At 48.4% G+C, this 25,110-nt stretch overlaps 1 protein-coding gene across 4 annotated transcripts in view; it reads right to left on the bottom strand.

The window, feature by feature from the left end:
* SLC35F3 (solute carrier family 35 member F3) overlaps positions 1 to 25,110 on the bottom strand; it is a 168,749-nt gene that overhangs the window by 3,433 nt on the left and 140,206 nt on the right. For all 4 annotated transcript variants that reach the window (XM_061365673.1, XM_061365675.1, XM_061365674.1 and 1 more), the window contains 3 exons: positions 7,567 to 7,786; positions 3,139 to 3,264; positions 501 to 693 (listed from right to left, as the gene is read on the bottom strand). In XM_061365673.1, coding sequence (XP_061221657.1) covers positions 501 to 693; positions 3,139 to 3,264; positions 7,567 to 7,786 — 539 coding nt within the window. The remainder of the gene's footprint in view (positions 1 to 500; positions 694 to 3,138; positions 3,265 to 7,566; positions 7,787 to 25,110) is intronic.

The raw sequence follows: 25,110 nt of genomic DNA, 5'->3' as shown, positions 1-25,110 counted from the left end.
AAGAGAGGAGAGCCGCCTCCCTGATTTGCTGTGCAATGCTACATTTTCAAAACCTTCCTGCTCTTCAGGAATAGCAATTAGCTATCACTGAAGCCAGCAGAGGCACTGCAGGTTGGCCTTGACTTGCCTGACCTAACCTGCTCGCTGGAGGGATGCTGATGAGCTCAGGGTAATGCCCTGCCAGAAGGGCTGCTTCCCATCACAGCCCAGGCAAGTCTCGCTGTCTCTCTGAAGCAGAGTTCACAAGTAGGAGTGAGGACAAGCTTTACAGTTTACTCCCACAGCACCTTCTAATGAGGGCCACAATATTATGGCTTGGTAATGACAGCAGAAGTGGGTTCTGCGTTGCCACCTAGGAAGGGACCCTCTGCATAATATCTCAAGCTGATAACTGGGTTGAGAAGAAGGGAAAACAGCTCCAGAATGTCAGAGGTGTGCAGCAGCCAGTTCTGTGAACCCTCCTCCACCCTGAGCAGTGTGAAAGCCTCCCATCTACTCACTCAATAAGAGAATTGAAAATCCACAGAGGTTTCCCCAAGGAATGATGTCAAAAGAGCTCCAGTACTCCACTTTGGTAAAATAAAGGATGACAGGAATACAGGTAACGAAGAGGACGTTGAAGACAGCTAACACAGACAGGAATAAGGCAGCTTCTCCAAATTTAGCACTGCCCAAAAGAAGTTTGAATAAAACCTACAAGAGGAAAACACATGGGTTTAACTCTCTTGCACCACTCCTCTGGAGGGCTGGTTGGCATCTTGGCTCCAGTGGCTCCCAGCATCCTGGCCCACTGGCCAGTGGTTGGGGCCAATGGGCCGCTGTCAGTCAGCACCTATACGGCGACGCTTGCCAGACACTTGAGGTGGCTGCTCGTGAAGCTGTGATTTCCAGCTTGTGTGCCCCAGCCTTCTCCCTGCTGGCAGCCAACTAGGACACAGGAAAGGGCAACCACCAAAGAAGCCCATGCAGGAAGGGTTTCACCTTTGGTGCTCTGGGTAAACTAATATTAAATCCAGAAAACTTGGTGAAGCAGGGCAGGGCTGAAGAGAAAGCAACCTGGGTGATCTCCTTGTGTGAGACATCACTGGTCCAGACCTTGAGCTACCACCTGAGGAGTGCTGCCTTGCTGAGCAAGCACGGTCCAAGCTGCCCAGCTGTCCTCCTGCCTTGTCCTGCTGTGCACCATGGCCTGCCCACAAGCACTGCTGTCCCTGCCTCCCCACACATGCTCCCAGTGCTGACCATTTTCTCCCTGGGAGCTTGTTCCCAGAAGGCAGGTAGTGCAGCAGCAGCCTCACAGTCTGGAACACAGCTGCGGCCTAATGAGACCACAGGGAGGGATTTAAAAGCTTTGGTTTGTTAATGGGAGAAAGGATAAAGAGAGAGGAAACAAGGGATGTGAGTGGCCCATTGAAGAAGCCCATGCAGACAGATTTGGTCTGGTGTCTACATCAGTTTTCCACACAGAACTGCAGAGGATCCAGAAGAACCCATGGGCTCTGGGTACAGCTGCCCTCTGCCACAGGCTGCAGACTAGTACAGCGGATAGATTCTGACTTACTGGTTTGTGCTGGGATGGCAGGCCCCCTCACCAGTGTCCCTTTGCCTACCCAGAGCCCTGCAGACACGTCAGCAGGGCTCCCATGCTCATAGAGCTGCTGCCTGCTCCCACTACCTCACAGCTCTCACTGCCAGTGCAGCTGCATTGCCACTCTGCATAATGGATTACTCCTCATGTGCCACCTGAGGACGGCTTATTGCCCCTGGCAGGGCTGGCAGCCAGCACAGGCAGGCTGAAGTGTCTGTGTCTGGGGTAGAAGGGCAGGTGGAGGTGGTTCTGCTGCATGTGGCACAGCTTATCTGCCTACAGAGCTGCCTGTGTGCTATGGCACAGCTCATGAAGACTGAGCCAGGCTATGGGAAGCAAGAGCAGAGTGGCATTCACTGCAGAACAAGCTGCACAACTCCATCTGCCCTTGCATGCAGGGTGCACTGCAGTGAATCACCCTGCCAGCACTGCCACCATCACCTCTGTGTGTGGGCTCTGGTGGAGCAGCCCTGAGACTCTGATCCCGGCAAGGTGCCATGGGAGAAGGGGCAGAGCTAGGATCTAGCCTTGAATAACCCTGCCTGCCTGCAGATGATTCCAGAGCCATGGTGTTTCCTTGGGTCTGGAAAGCCACATCTCTCTTCTTGCATCTCTCTTCTCTTTCCTTTTCCTTTAGGGAAAAGTGCAGTATGACACTTCACAACCTCCCTTATGTAAGACACAGGCTGATCTCAAAAAAGGAGCAGAAAGCATTGCAGTGCAGTGCTGAGGGACACGGACAGATGCTTCTCAGTTTGGCGAGCCTCCCTGGATTGCTTGTGTTAAGGCTGCAGGGCTCGCCTGGTCAATTTCTGTTGCAGGACTGCAACGGTGCAATTCATTCGGCCATATGGAGTCATCTACACCTCATTCTGGTCTGTCTACACATCCGAGTTAGGGTGGGTGACCCACACCTACAAGTCCTTATTCCTCTCTGGACTGTGACTCTGAGTGCCATGAGCAGCACAGAGGCAAATGCACATATGTCTCAGGCTACATTAAACAGCTCTCTGCTCAGCAGCAAAGGCTGCATGTCATCTTACACACTACAGTTTACCCTGCTGGTCCCTGGATGGGACCTTGTGCTCTGGATTTTAAGCATGTAATTATTTCCATGATAAGCAGTACTTTAAGCCCAATGCAGCCTGCCTATGGCACTGAAGGACTGGCAAGGGGAGTTAACAAACTGAACTTGAAAAAGAACTTGAACTGACTTGAAAAAGAAGCTGAACCTCTGAAAGGTGCTTCCAGGGTGAGCGATTAAATCCAGCATCTGTGGAAAAGCAGCCTCATTTCTCAAGATCACAGGGCAGCTCTAGCTCTCCCGTGGACACCGGAGAAGACTTTTCCCAGGAAACAGGAGTTTTTATCCGAAGTGAATGCCTGAATGCAGTGTTTTAGTCAGTGTGCTTATGGCAGAGCCCCTGAAAGAAGGGAATGTGGCACTGAACTGCCTGAAGGTCTGCAAGTAAGACAGGAGCAGTCCAAAAGAGTGATGAGTGTGACAGGCATCTTTCGGGGTGTGGAGGGGAAGGCCAAGGTGTGCTTACCTTGTAGAGAGCAGACATTGAGGCAGAGCCCACCACCAGGGCTATCCCAATAACTGAGTGGCTGTGAAACCCATCAGCGTACGTCATCATAACTATCCCTGCAATGGCAAATATAGCAGCCACAATCTAGTTGGAGACAAAGAAAGAAAGCAAGAAAGTGTTACTTGACAACCACCAACACAGGAAAACAGGTGAGCAGGTTTAAATGAGGGCAGTTCTGTATCATCTGCTTGTGTAGAAAACTGGTAGCAAGCCCTGCCTGGTACCCATGGAGCCAGTGCTGCCTCCCCTCTCTATGTCCCTGTCTGCAGAGAAGCTGCCAGTAGAGCTGTGAAGCAGTTCTGCCATGGAGCTGCGTGGCAGACCAGAACACAGGGCCCAGTTTGTCTCTGGCTGAGCTGAAGGGGGATTTCATCTCTGTCATTGAACCTCTCCTCATTGGGTCCCCGCAGCCTCTGTGTGACAATAATACAGAAGTAATAGTTCCCTGGAGCTTGCAGGGAAGGCTTTGAGTGCGGTGGAGGTTCTGGAGGAAAAAGGTTTTTGAAGTAAACAGGGGAGTAAAACTCATGCCACCACTTTTCAGTTCATACACATCATTTCAGACAGGCAGGTTCAGGCATCCAGCAACGCCTGAAGGGAGTCGTTCAAGGGGAGGTAGCACGGGTTCAGGCCGCAGGGTCAGCAGCTTCTCTGGGACTGTCCTGCCAGGTGCCTCAAGCCTTCCCAGGAAGTAATTCCGGAGTGAAAAGGGCTTTCTGCATGCTCTGTGCCTCATGGCCCTGCTGTGGTGCGAGGGATGCCCTGCTTTAAAACCACATTCCCGTTGGCTGCACAGTCATGGTGATGCTTCTATGAGTTTATTTTGACCTGTTGCTGGGTCAGTGCCAGCCAACTGTGCCCTCTCCTGGAGCCAGACTGGGTTTTAAGGCTGTGCTTCCTACCAATGCTGCAGCTTCTTTGCAGTGGAAACTTAGTGACCATTAATGAACTGCAGAATGAAAAGCATCCAGTTTCGCTTTTACTGTCAGGGGCTGACTGACTTCAGAGCACCTCCCAGGAGGCTGGGTCTCTGGCTGGAAAGGAAGACTATCATTTGGGATTTGCTAGTCTATTTATTTCCAAGTCCCACTGGCAGGTGCTCTTGTCTGTATGATACGTACACAGGAGTACCTGCCAGTGATGCCTCTCCTGGATCCTGAGCTATTTTACTTACTGTAGCATGGAGGGGAACATCAAAGATCAAAGCAAATAACTGCAGTCTGCAAACAGTTTTGCTGGGGCACAGGTCCCTGCCTCTTCTATTGAGCATGTCACAAGTGTCAGATGAGTCTTGGCCTCACCTCTCATCCTGCCTGTTGACATGCCAGGCATGTCACATACGCTGTCTCTGGAAGCCTTTCAGCCTGTCTGTCAAGCACACCATTAGTGGTGGTGAGAGGCTGCTTGCACCACACCACAGCTGCCAGCCTGTGGTTACCTGCAAATGCCTCAGCACCACAGCGCTTCTGGCATCCACAGCTTCATTACATGTGTGTCCTCTCTGAAAGCAATACAACAGCTCACAGCCCTGTTGGACCATTGCTCTGGGCACAGTGAAGGGAAAGGGGGAAAAGTGCAAGGGGGAGAGGTAGGCACTTACAGGTGCATGAATGGTGAGGATGGGATTTTGTAGCTTGCTCTTACATTTAAATTGCAGCCAAACTGATTGAAGTGACAGCTGCATTTCTGAATGCCAAGTGGGATTCTTGTACATTAAAGCCCACTGAGCTGCTGCCTTTCTCACCTGGTTTCTCCTCCAGCAGGTGTGAACAAGGACACCCAAATGTGCCATCACAGCTTTGCTGTGGCACCATCTATCCTGTGGTGCTACCATGGGATGGAGCGGGATCGTGGGATGATGCTAGCTGCAGGGCAAGGCACTGTCTCCTCTGCTGCCTCATCTGCCTCATACCCTCCCAAAAGCTGCTTCCAAAAGGGTCAGCAGCTCTGACTCAGGATGGCCTCAAGGGACCAGAAGCTTTGGGGCTGGGCTGTGTGTTGGCTTGCAGTCCCTAAATCACTCTGGGAAAAGACTCAGCACCTATCCTTCGTCCTGCTTGCCAGTCCCAGGAAGAAGGCTTTGTTCATCCTGAGGCTGTCCCTCAGCACACCAGGCAGTCCCATGCTCACTGCCACTGTCTTTTTACTTGAGCTGTATGGAAAAGTGGAAAGAGGGAAGAAAACGAGTCTCTCCAAGAGAGTCCACATTATGGCCCTCCACAGACAGGAGTGTCCCCCCAGCACTCCCACTGTGCCACATGAATCTAGGCAGCAGGGCTGCTCTGCTGCCCCAAGCCCTCTCAGTCCCCCTTCTCACTTGCATTTTGCCACAGGTTAAGGTGTCACACCTGCACAAGGGCAACCAGCCCACTGCCTGCGAGCCCCTTCCTCCTGCACCCAGGTCCCTCGCTGGCCCATCACCTGGGAAGGAGACATCTGTACTCCTTCTTGGGGACAGAGGTGGCTTTCTCACCCCTCACCAGCACTGGGTGCCATGGCACATGGCAGGAGCACCACACTGCTTGCCCCTACTGCCTTGGCCCCTGTTCTGGGTCTCAGCTTCACTGCTGCTCTCACAAGTCAACGGTGATAAGAAATGAAGGGCAGCTGGACATGGCCAAGACCGCCACTTGTATCTGCTTCCCTGCTTCTTCCATTTCTTCGGCCCCAGGGATACAGGGCAGGATCCATCCCCCAGTGAGTGTCACCTGCCATGGCACAAGACTTTGTCTAGCTGGGAAGCTGCTGGAGAGCCCCTGACCACTCTGGCTCTTCACACGGAGCCATGTACCCAGGAGAACACAAGAAGCATCTCTGTTCCGGCTTCTGTCTGCCGGTGTGGGTACCCCCCCACAGGTTCCCACCTAGACCACAGCCATATCCAGTGGTGAAAGATGGCACATGCACACCACGGAGCACACTGCACATGCAGGACAGCAGTGGTTGGCCCTGTACACACCTCCTCTCCTGGCATCCCACCAGCACTGCTGTAGGCAGTGCCACAAGGCAGCTGAAGACCACAAAAAAATGCATTATTCTCTTTCTACTTTGCTCAGAATGGCCATCACGTTCAGCCGTGGTACCAGTGACACCCCCTGCCTCCAGGACCATTTCAGGACATCCTTGCTAAAGCCTCCGGTTAATTTGTTTTCAGGTACTGCTACCTGGGCAGGGGGTGGGCAAGCGCAGACACCATCTGGCCAGGTTGGGGTTTTGGCAGGTACATTTTGCAACGATTCCCTGAGCAGCCTCTTGGCTGCCAGCACCGCAAGGCTGGCCAAGCTCTCCTGCCAAGCTCGCCTGCTGGAGGGCAGCACTTCCCGAAGAGTTAACTCTCAGTTGCTCCATGCAGCGAGGGCTGACAACCTCTTCTGAGCTCTGAGAGCACGGCCTGGGGGGGGTGAGCAGAGAGCTGCTCAAATGGTGGTGGGCAGAAAAGAGACATTATTATCGTTATTGCTGTTAATAAGTGCCTGCTGGTGCAGTGAGGCAGGGGGAACACACTGGCACCTGGCACTTACTCCTGGCAGGCCCCCCGCCTTGGCCAGGGGTGATGTGCTACCCACCCTCCTGGCCCTGCTGCAGGGGACACTGCATGCTGAGGGCTGCCAGAACGGCTGCAGGATAAGCAGGGAGCTGCAGGGTTTTCTGATAATGCCCCCAGCACACAGCTCTGTTGCCACGTGTAGGACTAAAGGTATAAGCAAAGAGTTGGGGTGTCACCAGCAGAGCAGCCCCAGGGAAGCGGGCTCACTGCCTGCCATGCCACCTGGCCCCATGTCCACAGCAGCTGGCCAGATGCAAGTCCCCATGTGTTGGCGTTACACCCATCCTCCATCAGCGACGCATACACATGTTTTGGCCATGGGTGGGCAAGGGCAGCCCAGCTGCTGCTGACTGACATGGGTGCAAAGGATAGCCATGCCACCCCCAAGCCTGCTGTCACACATAGCAAGGTGTTTAAATTCACAGGCTGGGACCAGAAGGGCACTGCATGCAACTGGGGCTTGCAGGAATGTGAAGTTACAAACCACTAGGTCTGGTGCCATAGCCTGGGAATAGTCATTCAGAAGGGGCCAGCAAAGGCTGATGCGCATCCACAGCAACATAGAGGTAGCACCTATCCTTTGTGCCATGTCTGGAGCAAGTTACCTTTTTCCTGAAGGAAAACACTCAAAGACATCAGCCTGGCTGATACGGGGGCTCCAGGAGCTCATGGGTGCCTGGGGAGGCTGCAGGGAAGGATGTGTTCCTGCTCTGCAAGGATTTCTGTGCCCACTTGGCTGTCTGCGTGATGGGCTGTTTGACTTGGCCAGCGTGAGGGAAAGGGGAAAGGAAAGGCAGGAGGGTGAGGAGGAAGAGAGACAGAGATAAGGAGTCACTTACCCTCACTCCCATGAACCTGTCCCTCAGAACGATCCATGAAAGCAAGAACACAAAAGCTTTGTTGCAGCAGAACAACACGGAGACATCCGTAGTGTTTATTTTCTTTATTGCATGTAAGTAAAGGTAGTTTGTGAGTGTCCAAAGAACACCAAAGGGTGCTGCTTTGGTAAAAAACACCTTCAGAGTCAAGCCATTGTCTCCAAAAAATCGGCAGCACTCCCTAAAACAAGAAGAGAAAGGCACTGTTATTGCACAAACCAGCCACAGTCTGCAGCAAATATATGGGTTCCTTTTCTTACTCGACTTCTTTTCCTCTGGGGAAAGAGGAGGACATACCTTAAAGAGGGGAAGAAAAATAAGTTTCAGCTTCTGCTGTAGCACGCAGCACCTGCAGTGGGTACGAACACACCAGGGCTGCAAACACAGGAAGGCAGCAAAGAAAGGGCAAGGGGAGAGGTGAACCTAGGAGGTGAAATCTCACTCACCATGAGTAAGCACCTTCACAATGGACACTTCGAAACAGTGTGGTGTCATCCTCCTCCTTTCACCCCTGTGGGCACCAGGATACCGAGGGGCCAAGGCTGGAAGCAAAGCCCCTTGCTCTCCACTCCTGGAAGGAGCCTTGTGTGGGGCTTTTCCACCCAAGGGACGACACCTGGCTCAAGCCCTGCTGCAGCAGCAATGGCAGGAGCAGGAGGAGGTGGCTGACAGCTGCCTGCTCCCACTGGAGTGAGGACATGCACTGGGACATGGCACAGTGGCACCCAAGGACACGCTGGGTCAGTTGGAGCAGCAGCGTGGAGTCAGGAGCTCAGGTGTGCAGCTAGGCCTGTGGATGCTGCGAACCCCAAGCAAGAGGCAGCCGGAGCTGGTATGGCCCTGGCATAGGGAAAGGAAACACGAGTGGTTTATTTGTGTCCTGGAGGCGCTGGCAGGCAAAAGGGGACAAGAGGTGATGGGCACAGCCTGGGTCACCTGCCTGCCTGCAACCTGCTTCTGCCGAGCTGCAGGACTGGAGCTGCCAGCTGTGCTGCCTGCATGGAAATTCGGTAACACGAGGAAGAAATGCAGAGGTCTGCGAGGCCAAGGGTGCAGCCTGCAGAAGCCTGCAGGTGGTGGCCAGCGGTGGTGCCATGCCCTGTGCTGGTTCTGCTTGCTTTCAAACCCACAGCCCCTGTGTCCCTGAAGTACTTCAATGAAGTGTTTTGCAAAATCTGAGCGAAGTTAAATTCTCCTCTCATAATGAAGCCAAACAGATTTTGACTGCTTTGAACTTCAAGCTCTTTGCTTCCCGAGACTGGGCACGTAAGGCTCATCTTCATTAGGGACTGTAGTGATAGGACAAGGGGTAATGGGTTAAAACTTAACCAGGGAAGTTTAGATTGGATATAAGGAGGAAATTCTTTCCTGTAAGGGTGGTGAGGCACTGGAATAGGTTGTCCAGGGAGGTTGTGAATGCTCCATCCCTGGCAGTGTTCAAGGCCGGGTTGGATGAGGCCTTGGGTGATATGGTTTAGAGCGAGGTGTCCCTGCCCATCGCAGGGGGGTTGGAACTTGATGATCTTAAGGTCCTTTCCAACCTTAACTATTCTATGATTATCTGGAGCCTGACGATGGGGCTATATCAGGTGATTACCTAAAGAAACCAAAGACACTGGGGAGGGCTGCACTGCCAGGGTGTCACAGGCAGCCAGATTAATGCTCTGAAGGTAAGAACATAAACCCGGGCACAGTTTAAATTAAATGACCTTAAGTAAGATTAATAGGAGAGGGACAGGAAGGATGTAGCCAAATGAGAGGACTAAAATGGAATTTATGTTGGGATTCATTCTGGGAAAGAAAAGTTCCTCCTGCCAAAAACCTGTTCCCTACCCATACAACTGGGTGTCACAATTTCTTACACAGTAGAACATACTTTTACTGTACTGCGGGCCCAACTCTTGTTCAGTAGATACCACTGGATCCATATGCTAGCACCACCTGGCATTCGCCCCCATCCCTGAAGTACCCAGTGTAGTTCCATGATGTCTCAAAGGACAACCTTGCCTTTGCATGGATCAGGGCCCCAGGCTGCATTTCTGCCTTTGGGACCTATACAATAAAGCTTGGGTTTAAGATGTTTTGGCTGGTTTCACCAATTGCGAATTTCTTCTTGCAGGTTGGCTCCAGCTTCCAAAGGAGACCTCCTTATGGCAGGGGTTTTCCCATCCAGCATAAAGCTGTAAGGGAGCTTCTCTCCAAGAACACCTGATGCTGTGGAGGGTGCTACCAGACATGCACCCACATGCACAGAGAGCCCTGTTGTCCAAAATGGGTGTACTGCTAAACTGGGGGTGCTTTGTGGGGGAAGCAGATGGGTTAGATGGGTTTCTTGGACCTGGCACCTTCAGTGAAATTGAAGAAGCAATAGGGGAAATGTGTATTTCATGCCCCAGGATGGCTATATCCCATACAATAACCCCCTCACAGTTAGTTGTCTCCTCAGGTTTGCTACTACTTATCAGGGAAAGCGATTTTTCCTCAGTGCCATAACACAGCTTGTGAAGCTGTACATGGAAGCATTTGATGAAGAGAGTTGTCAGTGTGTAATGGTAGATAAGTAGTCATGGGAAGCAAGACAGGACTGTGATATAACCTACGCTGTAGTCCCCAAACAGTTGGGGGAAGAAATCACTTCAGAAAAACCAGCCTTCAACTTTAAATATTTCGACAGAACGCTTTGGACACAGTTGTTCCTGCTGTCCAGTAACTTCAGTTTTGCCCACAAGGATGCTTTGTACACAATGAGTATCCTGATGTTTTATGGCTATGCCCTGGTAAAAGCAGAGCTGATGTCCTGTGGTACTCCAGATGTGCCTGACTGTGCCGGAAGAGCTTAACTATGAGCATCTTAACAATCTCATCTGCCAATGGAAATGTCACTTTTTAAGAAAGATAACCCCCCCCCGCCCCCCTGCCTGGAGGGCAGTCTGTGAGCAGTCAGCATCCTTTGGAGCCCAACTCAGCACTGTGGACCCTAGAATGAGGCCTGAGCCCAAGTCTCCCAAAACCATGGGTCAGATGGGGAGCTGGTATCGGTTCCTTCAGGTTTTACAAGACAAAATCCTGCAGCTCTCCCTGCCCGTGGCAAGACACGAAGGGAGTCCTCTGTTTGCACCAGAGAGAGCTGGCTGCCTCCAGGCTGGGGCGAAGGTGGCATTTGGTATCTCCTCCTGGGACAAGTGTGCAGTGATGGCGAAGTGCCCTGCTCCGGCGGGGATACCACCAGCCTCCTCTGGCTTTGACTGCCGAGGAGAGCAGCCTGTGAAAGACTGGAATGGAAATGTCAAAGGATGGATACTGGAAGGAAAATATACTGGCTTAACCGCCGCAGCCGTAAAAATAAAAGCTTGCTCCCACTCAGATGTATTGTATCCGTGTTCACAGCCAATCTGAAGGCTCACGGCTGGAATAAAAGGCAGGATTACACTGCTGGGAGGAGCTCTACATGTGAACTGAGAGAACTGCATTGTTATAGATAGCCCTTGGGAGGTGGGAAGTGTTTTCAGAGAGATGTTACACAGTGGATGTGCCCGCCATGGGGTGTTGCTGAGGGGGCTGCTGCAGCAGGTACCTCTGCTGCGTGTCAGAGTAACAGGATGGCGCAGGTGGGAAAGAGCAGCACACGCTTGACCTGGCTGCTCTGTTCTTCAGGAGGACAACTGGGATGGGTGGTGTAAAGCCCATCAAGCCCATCTTGGGGAAGAAGTGGGTGCCTGGCTTTCAGGGCATCCTCTGCATGGGATGACAGCGGTGGGGACAGACAGAAACCTGCTTTATGGAATTTATAAAATAATTTTCTATTTATAATTTATAAAAAAGTGTAAAATATAAAGCATTAGGCACCACATGGCATAACTGAGCCCACTTTACGCTGCTGTGGCAAAAGCCCCCTGCAGTAACAGCCCCAAAGCAGGAGTTAGAAGTTTTAACCAGCATCAGCCAGGCTGCACGTACCAGTGGTTCTCTCTCCCAAATGGGGCTCTGGTCCCCTGATGCTTGTCACAGGGTGCCCCTGACAACTTGGCCTTATGCAAACGTGTAATGTCACCTGGGAAAAACACTTAGCTGCTACAGCACTACAGGAAATTTGCTGCGATGAAAGATAGTAAAGGAAAGCCTAAGGCACAGAGATCTTACTGTTTATATTTTCACTCTAAATTGTTTGCTGGTTTCTTAATCTTTCATGTACTAGTTCTTGTTTTTGCTCATAATCATTTTAGTGTGTATCTTCATTAACCCAGCAAATGGCAGATTAGCTCTGCCCCATTAGGCATGTCTTCAGCACAACAGTACTAGCAAAAATACCTCTGTCGCTGGAACTGAAGATGGCCAGTGAAGTAAACCAGAAGTCGGCGGCACCAAAATTGCGTGCTAAGTAAGAGTTAATCATACTGAAAGCAGGTGATGCAGTCAAATAAAACTTGCTATTAAAATGATGGTAATGCTCCATTTTTTCCCCCACTGAGCTCACAATTATTACAGATTACCATCATTATGTTTAACACTATCCATCTTCCACTGCCTGCTTTGTCTTTAACCATTGCTAGGTAGCCAGGAGGTTTCTCCACTGCTTTGAACCTTGTGTAGATGAATGCATAAAATTCTGCCAAGACTGGAAGGAACGCTTTTTGCCCCCATTTTGCAAAAAAAAATCCCCCCTATGAAGAGGAAAAGTTGACAAGAACCGCAAAAAGCACACACAGTGCATTCCCCAGGCTGTGGTTTGGTCTCTTGATAACTCACTGCAGAACAGACCTGTGCCAGAGAGGTTAATAAGCCATTGAAGCTGCTGTAACATCCTTGTGAAAGGTGCAGCAAAGTAGAGATTTTCTGGGAGGAGTACGCATCCTAAGGGGATACTTTGCACACGCTGGTTATTTCTCCTTTCCAGACCATTAGCTTCTGTCACAGGTTTTTCACCATCTCAGTGGTCATACTAGAGCCTTCTCCTCCAAAGCAGGCTTGGATCTGCTGTTGGTACTAGCAGGTGATGTTTTCTCTTTTGTAGACTGCGCTTCTTACTTTGACCTTGCAAGGTCTGTACCTGCAAATTGAATTTGGCTAAATTGCTCCTTATTTTCAGCACAGTGAGCATCACCTCCCTGGAGCACAGCAAAGCTGCCACGGTAGCACTGAATCTGTCCTCTTGATTATAGATTGGCAGGCAAAACATATTTTCCTAGTCCATGTACTGATGAGGCCTGCATGGATAAATAACCTGCAGATGCACTGTTAACAGTTGTACGTTTTCCATTCAATGTAGGAAAAAAGATATATGGATATATGTACTTAAAATGTCATGCCACATCTTCGGGGGGGGGGGGACGGACACGGACGGACGACGACACTCACAAGCCAGCTGCAGTATCCAAAAGCAAAGATGATGGATGATGTGCCCTGGCTGTTAACAGGAGAGAAGGAAACTAGACCCAAATTTAATTTCTCCCAGCTTAACAAGGAATCCTAGGCCATTTTCTTGTAACTCATCCACAGCAGCCCTCATGCGTTATGCTCACAAGTGGAGGTAGGTCGAATACTGATGTACAGATAAGAGATACAAGTTAAGCCAAAATATCCCTCAAAAATGCTTTCCAGGAACCTGCATGGTGTTTCCCGGAGCACAGGATCATGCCTCCAGCCCTGCTTCCTTCCCTCTTGAGCCAGTGCTGACCTGAATGGCAGTCATGACAAAACCAGCCTCTCTGGTGGGTGGATTTCAAGGCAGCGCAAGCCATTTACAGATGTGCAAGCTTGGGCACAGGGAGGTGAATTCCCTGGGTGCTCAGAAGAGGCTGGATAAGGGCTGCCTCTGGCTGCACCTTTGGAGAGCTGGGGATTTGCTTTTCCCGCATGTTTATTTTACAGCCAACTTATCAAGACAGCCCCTGAGCGCCTTTATCCTGTGTCACCGCAGGTTCATGTGCCAGCAGAACAGTTGCACGGAGGCTCCTGTGGTGTGTCCCAGATCATGAAACACTGGGAATAAATCTGCCAGCCTCAGCGTTTTGCAAAGAGGTGCCCAGGGTTCCTGCCACGGCTTTTATTGCCCGCTGGTCCACGGCTCCTACAATAAAACCTGTGCACCTCTGCCTCTGGCTTTCCTCTTGTGCACCCAGATCAGCTCAGAGAAGCTGCTCCCCTGTGCTGGGAGGGCACAAGCTCCTCCTCAGCTTCCATAGGGCAGAGATCTGAGGCCTGCCCTGGGTGTACAAGTGCCCTTTCCTGCCCCGCTGCCTGCACTGCCTGCTGGGGCACACCACAGGCCATGGCCAGGGCTGGGGGAGCACTGGGTTTTGGACTCCAAAGCAAGAGGTGTCCCTTTTTTATTCCTGAGAAATGCCTGGCATGTTTCCAGTGGCTGTTTAATTAATACTACCCACAGTAATGGCTGGCGATGGGGCACGGCTAAGCTGTTCAGTGAGTGATTCATCATGACCAGGCATTTTCCCTTTACCAGATCTGTGCCTGGGAAGAGCTGAAATGTGCGGCTACTGTTAGAATATCTCAAGCTTGGAGTACCCTGCCTTTAGAAAGGACAAGGCAGCAAGTGCAGCCTGTCATAAAAGCATTGTTTTTGCAGCTGATTTCACAAGGAAAAGTTTCTTTAATTGAGCCCTCCTGTCTTCAGGGTCAGGTCAATTTCAGAACATGTCTACAACACTTACATGGCAGGAAATTCAAGCAGCAGGTCATGCACGGACCATTCTGTGCTGCACCATGCGATGCTCACGTGCCGCTTCCAGCCCAGTAAGGCAAGGTCCATGCCAAGCACATTAGCTCAAGCCACCACACTGAAGATTTTGACCCTCCCTGGGGTGTCCAGATGAGGATCCTCATCCTGTGCTGTCCTTCCATGTGCCTGAAGGGGGTCCCCAGCTGAAAAGCAGAGTGAGTCGCAGGGCTGTGTTCTAACCCCGAGCCCACCTGTGGGAGAGTGATGGTGACGGGTCTCAGGGTTCTGCTGTCTGAGGTATAATATACGACCCAGGGCATCAGACCATGGAGGAAGGAGGTGGAAAGGTGGCCCACTGCCAGCTTCAAGTAACTGGGGGGTCCCTTCAGGGGGACTGTGGGGTGGCAAATCCTGCCATGACCCCCAGCAGCTCATCCTACCCCCGCTGAGACCTGAGAGCTGCAGCTGATGGTGGCTGCAAGGAGCTCTTCACCTTTCTGACCTTCCAGATGTGGATGGCATCAACCCCAGGGAGGGAGTCTGGAGGCTTGGGGTGCCAGCAAGCCTGAAAATCAAACCCCCTCCCACTCGCTGTGCCCCAGAAAGCCCCTTGAACACCTCCTTCCTGCAGGAGGGAACACAGACAGACCACAACCCACAGCCCCTTCCCAAGCTTGCAGCAGGAGAAAAGCAAGGACCTAGCCAGAGAACACCAGACCTTGAAACTAAGAAAGGATGGAGAAGTTCCTGGTATCAGATACCCCATGACTGCTTTTCTCAGCTCTGGGAGTGAATTTGTGCAGTCAGTACATAGAAAAAGGCTTGAACTGAACCTTAAGGAAACAGGTAGATCTGGTGGCTGTCACCAAACCTACCTGATGACATGAACGGAGAAATAACTGTTCAAGGGATTAAGCAGTTTCTCAGAAATGGATGTTAACGCCATCATCCCATGCATGTTATTATGCTATTAAATGCAAGAGATGACCATAGAAGTCAATCCGGCACCCAGCTGCCAGTTTTAAATGTCTGCATCTGATGCTGGCTGCTACTTGTGTCTACACACAGTGTGGGACTTATGCTCTGCCTTTAAACTTTTAATTATTCTGAGAGTTTCCAGCTTATTTGCAGAAAATGCAATGAAATGAGAAAATTGTCTCTCTTAAATGAAGCAAAACAATCTCCAGGCTGGTCTTCCATCTCTGCACTAGAGAGACAGAAGCAATTGGTTTTACTCAGCACTGTACTTGCGCCAAACCAGGCATTTGCACAATAAATGGTCCCAGGAAATGCTTAGCTATGGATTTACATAAAACACCAGAATGGCTCCAAAAGAAGCAAATAATACAAATCTTCCAAACCACCTGATTCCCATTTCCAAGACAGATCTCAGCATACACTCAGAAGCCTTAATGAGAGACTGTTTAAACTAACACTTTGAAAAAAGTTTAAAAGAACAAGACCAAACCATGGGGAAGGTTCACACGCTGTAAACTGCCTTAGCAAACACCAGTGTGGGAGTCTTGGGTTGCAGAGACACAGGAAAACGTCTGCAGCTTCCCCTGTGGGATGGCGCTCCATCCCACGATTTGCTGTGCCTGGGACACTAAACCCATTTGGTTTGCCTCTGTCCCTTTGCAGTGACGAGCAGTAGTCCTAGGATACACTCTGCAGTTTTTATGTATGTGACTGCAGCAAAGGCTGCGGGAAGAAGGTCACACTGGGATGAATATTTCATTTCAGTTTTGCACCAGAAGGTACTGCAGAAGTTTGCACATAGGTTGGTTGTTGTGGGAGCAGGCCACCAGCCATCTCTGATGGGACATCAGGGAAAGCACTAAGGAGAAGGTAAAGTCACTCAGCAGCACTATAACACTGCTGATCCTTTAGAGGAACAGCACCGGCTGTAGCAGTGTAAGCAGACATTGCAACAGATTTCCTTGTGGAGTCACATCTGTCCATAAGCACCAGGGTTAGCTGAGCTCACGCTGGGGTGCGTTATCACCGCAACCAAGAGGTCCTGCTGAAAAGCCTTCTTTCAACGTGCTGCATGGGGCAGGCTGGCATTTGTGGGTCTGCCATCCAGCCAGCGGGAACGTGCCATTCTGGGAAATGCAGCAGGTATTCCTGTCAGGAAGCTTTCAGTGTGATCAGACAGCTGAAGTTGCAAATGGGACATTATCTAACATTCTCTGGCTTGATAACCTAGAGGCACCTAGGGCCTGAACTGCTTTATATTCTTCTAGGTAATTGCTATTATACAAATAAAATGCAATACTGTTGCTATATGCAAGCTCCAAACACCCACAGACCAGACAGACATCACACTTAGACACAGAGATGAGGTTTTTAGTTACGCTCCAAGCCTGTTTCATGGAGCAGCTCATTACTGAGCCCATAAGGAGATGCAGCTCTTGATTTGGTCTGGTGCAGCTCACGGGATCAGCCCTAAACCTTATTAGAGCCCACCAGAGGAAACTTGGATGGAACACTTCCTCTTCACAGCAGCAGCGGCTGAAGCTGGAAGGGGCGGTGAGGGGAATGAAAGCTTCAGAGGTGCCTGGGGATTACTGGCATACCCACAGGGCACACAGGACGGTTCCTGCTGTGTTTGGGACAGGGCTCCTGCTTATACCACTCACCTAATGACTGCCATTAAAAAAACAGGGCATCGACTGCTCGGAGCAACTAAGTGCTAATGAATTCAGACCTTCCTGAGGATCTCCCACTGCTTCAGGGGCCATTTCCTTGCCCAGTGCAGCTGGGTGCTGGGCTAAGAAGCAGGGGCTGTGTCCAGAGTGTCCTGGAAGATGCACTGGCACCAGTCACACCTAATTGTGTCCTGTATAGTCCAGGCTGTCTTATGAACGTGTTTGTTAATTTTGGCCTTTAAAAGGTGAGTTAATAACATTTTTTTTTGGTGGGGCGAAGAAACCCAAACCACAAACTCACATTGTTTTTAATGTTACCTAAGTGGATTGGGCAATTCCCTGCAGGTCCCAGCAGTTTGGAGAGGCACCTCAAGCAATGTTATAGCACTTCAGTTACTGAAAAGATTAAAAGTCTCCCAGGGAAAGAGCTGGAAAAGGTGCTGGGAGGCTGAATTTGAAGCCCACGGTGATGCCTTATCACAGATTCCCAGCATAAACTAGGCTGAGTCACACAGCCAGCCTGTCCCCCCTCGGCTCGGCAGCAGGACATGAGGGTACAGGCTCATTGTTATTTCCCAGGGATGTGCTGAAGTAATTGCAAGCAAGCGTTTGTGCAGCATTTAGTGTGTGGTGAGGGACAGCATATACAAACTAAGGCAGAGCAAACCTAAACACTAGGCTCTCAAGGCTTTCAACATCATCACTGCTCTCCGTCATCATCCAAAATTTCCATTGTCGTCAGTGGATGTTCCGGGTGTGAAAGGCCTGCAGTTTGAAACTGTGCAGCGATCGCTTGCAGATGTCTTAAGCTTGGCCTGATGTGATTTATATCCAGCTTGTACTTTTCAGCTGTGCACCACTTAACAGTCAGAATGAAGCTTCTCGGAGGAGCTGGCCAGCTGGCCTCCTGTGAGATGGATTTTTTTGTAGCAGTTGGTACAGGCAGACAAAAAAGCATGCAAGAGTAAAATGATTTTCTAATACCTGCTGTCTTGGCTTCTGGAAAAGGAGGGTTTCAGCTTTGCTGATTTAGAAGCACAATGCTGACAGAAGGGGAACTGGGCTGTTGTTTCTTGGGGGAGGGAAGGAACAAGACAAGGGGCAATACCAGGAGGAGAGAAATGTCTCAGTGACAATCCTGACTATGCAAACACCCTGAGATAGCTATTACTGAAAAACTAATACTAATATTAACAAAATACTAATATATATATGATTCACATATATATATGTGAAATACACACACATATATATATATATGTTGGAACATGTACAAAGAATACACATATATGCATACACTCACATGTGTGTTTACTTTGGACCTTTATGTCTACAGTTTGTCAGAAAGACTGTGTGGAGATACTGCTCCAGCTGGGCAAAACCCTGCCAGCCCATGGCCCTTCTCCCTGGTGATGCCAGCCTCAGGCCACGGGCAGAAACTATTGCCTCTGTAAATCCTTACTCCATAGCAGCATCATGCTGTAATACAGAAAATGAGGGAAATAGGTCAGGTTCATAGCCTAAGGGCTAATTGTTCAGCACCACAACAGAATACTGGGACAGCTGGGAACAGGAAGGCACATGAGTCAGGGGACACCAAAAGAGACACCATCAACCTGGCAGCTAGTCAATGAAAAGAAATAAAGTTATACAAAAAAGAAAGCTGGAAGCTCACTGACGTAGCAGAGAAACTGACGTTCACAACCCACAAATTGACACTAGCTGTGTTAAGTAAACAGGGATACAGAAAGGAAATAATCCTTTCTAATTACTTGTATTTGTGGTCATTTTTAGAGCACCTTGTATCAAGAACAGGTGAATCTTTTCTGTTTGAAGCTTGTTTGCCTTTTTAATTACACTGCTGATGTCAATTTAACACAAAACCAGAGCGCTCTGCCACATACTCCCTTACTCTCTGTCCTTCAGTAATGTCATCCCAACCCCACACAGCAGCACAGCATGGAGTGGAGTGAGTCCTGAATGACCGACCCATGGAAGTGGAGTGAGGAGGTCTCAAGACACTGGCATCTACCCTCATCCCAGAGTCTGATGTAACAGCACCCTTCAGAGCACAGTGATCAGAGCACAGCAGCCTGTGAGAGACTGAGAAACTCGGCAGTCAGATGTCACATGAAGGAGTACAGCTGATGAGTTTGGTCACAAAAGGACAGTGTTATAAAATACAATACACTTCTGAGATTCATATTTCCAAATAGCTTTACTTGTTTTGACCCTCCCCTCAATAGGCTAGTCCTTCAGTAAACATGTTCTATGACATGTTGCTGATGCTGTCTGCATTAATTTTATTTAAGACCTTAATATAAATGGTAAAAACAGAGCAATATGTAACACCAATTGAATGAGTCTGTGTTACTGGGGCATTCAGGTCTCTCAAGTGGCATACAATAACTGAGAATGGCCTGGAAATCAATTACCAGTTGTCCAAGAGAAATATGTAATTTTAGGCTCCCCATATAAGAACTTTCTTGTTAGAACAATACACAGGCAAAGTAAAGAGTACTGACACCTACTGTGTTTCTAAAGAAGGACTGGATAGCACAGAAATGGAGCCATAGCAGCTGGCATTCCAAGAGAGTTTCTTCATGAAGGGTTAGGTAGATACAGCTCCAGTGAAGAGCTGTGCAGGACATGTTCTACAAGTGTTGGTCAAAAAGGTGTAGGTTTTTGTTTTCATTCAATTAGCTGTGAAACAAAATGCTCATTCACTGAAACAGAAACTTCTGTAGAAGGAAACAGGTTAAAAATCCTACAAAAAATACTGATAGAGGTTTTGGAATTGCTCCATTTGAAAACCTTAAGTTACCTCCTTGGTTTCTACTGGAAGTGTGGAGTAGCGCACGTGGGTTACCCTTGTGACCCCACTGTTGGCTATTACAGCAGCCACATTTGGTGTTGACTTTTCCTCCAGCTGCTATGTCCTACTCTCAACTTTCTAGCCAACAACCTCCTTAGAAACAAAATAAGAACATAAACACCTAATGGGGTTATTAGCCCTCAACTGCTTCATACAGAATGAAGCGAGCATGATATTAAAAAGAACAGAGAAGAAATATAAGGAGGGGGAAAGAGATGAGAGAAAACTGATTCATTCTACAAGTAAAGATATTATGGCGCTGAGGTGATTATGCTGCTTAGAGGTTGTAAGGAAATGAGATTTCTTTGAAGTCCCTGGGAAGACCAGAAATGAGAATAGTGGTGAGGGATAGTCAGGAATTTGAAGGAAACCAGACTAAGAGTTGAGATGGTGAAGCAAAATGGTGCTTGTGGCTAAAAACTGATGGAAACTGGGAGTGCCCCTCTGAACAGGATGCTAGTCATTATTATTTATGTGCCTGGGTGGGAGACGTGGCTGTTCTTCAGAGGCCAGGAAGAAATTTGCTTTGAGCCTGAAGCCTTCCACAGACACAGTGCGTCAGAGTGCTGAGCTCTGTGTTTTAAAAATGTAAAATTATTTATATGAAGTACTTCATATTTTAAAGAACTCTTACATGACAAAAGATGGTAGAACATCGAAAGTCTCTGGCTGGAGCATGGTGCCACAGAAGTAGGAAAACACAAAGCAGTAGGATCTTGCCATTAGAGTGCATGTGCAGAGGGAGTGTCAGTGTGGTTTGGATCAGGCTGTTACAGCACACACTGCTCTCCCTCCTAGTGACATTTTTAATGTACGTGTCCTTTTATATTTTACTGCCTACTAAATGGTTTATTTTGGCTCTGTTTTGTGTGATCCTCACTGCAAAGAAAACAGTTCTGTTCAGAGAAGCACTTTACAAACTGCCCTGATGAGGAGCAAGCCAGTGCCTCACTAGCATCTAATGCGCCATCCTGATCTTGGCTGTGAATCCACAAATTAGGATTTCAACCCAGTCATCACTGAAGGTACCAATTTACTTTATGATTGGAAACCAGAAAGGAGCCCTTATCTGCAGCAGTAATAACACAAGAACTTTCGGAACAAGATGCAGAACTGTTGAGTTAATGAATTGGAAAAACCCATCTGCTGGTCCAAATGCTGTACTCGTGTTTTCAGCATCAAAATTACTGCGATAACATTACAGTGTGAGCCTTCCTCTCTGCCTGGTCTGTGTCAGTGAGGCATTCACTCAGAGGTGCCTCTGAAGGGATGGACCTGGACCAGACAGGAGTTACCAGCCAGGGCCCGGGCAAGCCCTGTCCTGCCTCTGGCTGTGCTCTGAACTGCTTAGGTGTAAGTGCAGAGCCAAAGTGCAGCTTTGTTGTCTTTGACAGAATGATATGAACCACTGTGATAAGATCCTGATCATCTGCTCAGCTCAGCTGGGACTTTGTCAGCCCTGGCAGTATGCTGTGTGTGTGCATGGCCGGCCAAATTTGGGACTCCTGTGACAGGGAAATAGTCATACCGGGCACTGTGGTGGTGTGGCTCCACAGGGTGGCTGGGATTCACTAAGATTACATCTCTGGAGAGAAAATAGTACCATTACCTTCTGGGAATTAGTGTAGCAGGCAGAGGAAGAGTCAGGATTACCCAGGGGGAAGATACACTGTCTAGCAAGAGCACCTTGCGAGAAGAGCCTTTGACGTTTAAGTGGCAGAGGCTGACTGCTGACAGTAAACTTGAGGTGACTCATGAACACAGAATCTGGATTTGCCTCGGAAATGTGACTGCGACATTTGAAACTGCCAAATGAAAATGACAGCTTTTAACCTGGATTTCCCTTAATCGGAATAGATTGTGCATTTCTCAAGCTAGAAATGTTCCGATCATTATCTGCTTCTGCGTTCATTACGTTTTGATGTATCTCTGGTAATGGCTTTAATAAAGTGTCTGGAATAGAGCCTGTTAAAGAGGTTTTTTACATTTAGATGTTCAGATACCATGTGATTGACTGTAGCACAGATGAACATTCTTTTTATGATAGAGAATTTCTAAAATAAAAGGTAAGAATATCAGGAAAGGCCGTCACGCAGCGTAACTTGATTTAGAGCCACAAAAGTAATTTCTGTTCTTTGACTATTTTTGACTATAGAAACCAAGCTCCTTTTAATCTACAGCAATCCTTTTAATCTGCAGTAAATCGTGCAACACATCCATTTTTACAGCACTCACTTTTGGTTAAAATGAAAAAGCTCTGTGACATACAGCTGCAGTTTATGGCATCTTCCTGGATTTAATGGGTAGAGGGAGTTACAGGGAGTGTGGGACTGTGATTTTCTGAGAGAAACAGTTAAAAGCTCTGCAGTGAGCCTCCCTCCTGCTTGTTGGTTCTGAAAGCTGAGTTGCAGTGAGGAGAGCCAAGTGAGGAGAGCTAAGCCAAGCCAGATAAAATATTACCGGGTTCATTTGTCTTCCACCTTCTCCTCCTGTGACATGCTTATTCCTTCCTTCATTTTGGAAAATGACCTTGTGATCCTTACTTCCAGGATCACACTCCGGTTCCAGAGACAGCACAAGACAGCAGTGAAAAATCTGCTCCCTGCTATGACAGGGTAAAATCACTGCTAGGGCAAAAAGCACAGGGTGTCTTTGCAGCAGGAGTCAGCTCCTGGTGACACCTTGCTGCTTTTCCCCTGGGAGAGAAGCGGACTGTATCAGCCATGATTAATGCCTGCCTTGTGGGCATGCCTGCTCTGTCTTCTTTTTTTTAATAACAGATTTATAAAGCCCATGACTCTAGACTTAGACTATAATTGTAAAATGGCTTTTCTGGCCCTCACCCAGATCTGTGGCTCCGGAGGCCAATATCAGAATGTGCTCCATAATTTGGATCGGATACCCTTTGGTTGCAGTTATGGTTAGTGCAATTACAGCCACGTGCAATGGGCTGCCTCGGAAATGAAAATGGTTAGGTTTATAGCAGAAAGCAGGCAAGCAGGACGCCCAGTGCTGTTCTGAGAGTGGTTAAAAGCAGAGGAGAGTAGCATAGTTTGCCTGTTTTGGTGTGCCTGCGAATCTTTACACATGCATAGCAGGCGGTGTTCAAAAATTCAACAGCAACACTGCTGGGGATGTATCACAGCTTACATTTTCCATGAGCACTTACCTCAGTTTAAGTTCAGACACAGATTAATTTAACCAGATAACTTGTTGCAGTTATCCGGAAAAGCAGGTTTACATCTTTCTAAGACTGAGATTTCTTTCGACTTTGGATTTCACAAACGTCTCTTGGTTAAGCCAGCCCAGCCACGGTGGGTTCAGTGCTGTGAGCCTCTTGGGGGAGCTTCACAGCAAGACTTGTCATTTGCCTGCTTCTCATATGAGGCTTCCTCTTTCCCTGTCATTAATAGGATCTGGTCATCTTACATCATGTTCTGACACGGGATTGAGGCATTATATTGGCAGAAAGTGGATCTCAGGCAGGAGAGGAATCAGGCCTTCTGAAAAACCTGCGTTGATCCTTATCTATAAGGACTTTTGTAATTCTTTCCCTTCCTGTTCATCTGCCAGGCTGTGCTGCTGCATCACATCCTGTGTTACTTAGGTTCATGGTGAGGTCCATGAAGGGGTGGGAAAACTATCTCCCTGATGTCCTCATCCTTCTGTCCAGCCTTCCCTCAGCAGGTAGTCAGACCACAGCCCTCCTCCACAGGGCAGCAAACAGCAGCTGCAGAAGTCAGCATCAATCACCAGTTAAATGAAAAATAGCAGATTTTAGCAGATTTCTGCCTTAACCTCTACTGCAGGCTCTGTGGCCCAGACACTGTTTATTTCCCTGCTGGAAAAGCACCTAGCACAGGCTGCTAGTGTGGATCAGGATTTGCTGGATGCTAATTTCATACAAATATTAAGCAATAATGATACTTACAGAGCTGTGAGAGATAGGAAAAGGTGGCACAGGCTCTGATAAAGGAGATTTAATCTAGCATGCATGCTTGGAGAGGTAAGGAATTAGAAGTCAATAAACAGAGAACAAAAACACATGAATGAACAGTTCAGTAAGGAAAATGTGTATGGGCTTAAGTTAAGCCAGTGCCAAGCCTGGAACAAAGAATAAGACAAAGAACAAGATTAAAGCCAGATCTCCTTATTGCTCATGGCATCTGAAGAATGTGTAAGATGCTGACTGCATTAATTAGCTCACTGCATCTCAGCAGCTGAAATAGTTGGTAGGTGGGCTGAGCCATAAACCAAAATATTCCCAGCATGTGAGAGAGGCAGCTCTAAGATTTTATGGGAGAAATGAGCAAACACCGTCAGCTTCCCAACAGCAAAACATGGAATACCTTGAACATACGTTGTGTGTGTAGGGGAAATCTACCTGGTAATTCTTGCTCTTTGGTTTTGATGTGAATTTTACTTTATTGCTATGCTCATTCCTTAAAATACATTTAACTTTTCCCAAGTTTAGGGTACGCGGTCAATGCATTCTTAAAAGACAGTTTACTAATTATAAAGTATAATTTGTGAAATAACAAATAAACTATTACTTTACCAACTCCTCATATCCATGTTTACTCATGTTCACTGCCAGAGTGGCATAACTGTGCTTTATATGAGCCTGTTATTAAATCTCAGAGCATCCCCAGAGATCTTTAAAACCGAGATTTACTTGTGTTAGGAAATGGCTTGCAATCACATTTAATATATATATAAATCATCCTAGAAAGTAAACCAACAGAGACAGATGATTTGGTGTTGATGAGATTCATTAGATTTGTCATGAAGAGCGTATAAAAAGAATTTTATAATAACCCATAGGCAGCACAAATGAGCAAGCTGCAAGGAATTACTGCATTTTTCCACCTTCACACTGAAATCCCAGGAGGATCACATGAAATTAAAAACATAAATTCATATTCAGGTACCTAACACACTGACATTTCCAGTGGGCTGAAGACTGTCACCACCCACTGATCTCAAAAGGAATTATGGGTGATCAAATCTGGATTATAAAATAGAGTTAGGAAGGTTAAGCACGGCATCTCTCGCATAGGCATCAGCCACAGTGGGATTCCAGCCAAGGAGAGAGGCAAAAAACCTTGCTGAGGGGGAGTTTCACCCTTTGGAAGTGGGGGCAGTATCTCTGTGTGGCTGTGGAGGTAGGAGCATGTACCAAAGGGCTAGGATTTTTTTTATGTTCAGGTGTACGGAGAATGAAGAGGGCTGTTGAGGGCATTCGTTTTATACTGAACATGAGTGGGATGGGAAGCAGTGCAAAGCAGAAAGACTGGTGAGAG

The sequence above is a fragment of the Neopsephotus bourkii genome, unplaced genomic scaffold (assembly GCF_033783945.1).
Source record: "Neopsephotus bourkii isolate Nb327-2 ecotype Australia unplaced genomic scaffold, CSIRO-AGI_Nbou_v1 NB_1292, whole genome shotgun sequence".
Lineage (NCBI taxonomy): Eukaryota > Metazoa > Chordata > Aves > Psittaciformes > Psittacidae > Neopsephotus > Neopsephotus bourkii.
Note: the sequence above shows the minus strand (reverse complement) of the source record. Positions and strands in the feature narration are given on the sequence as shown.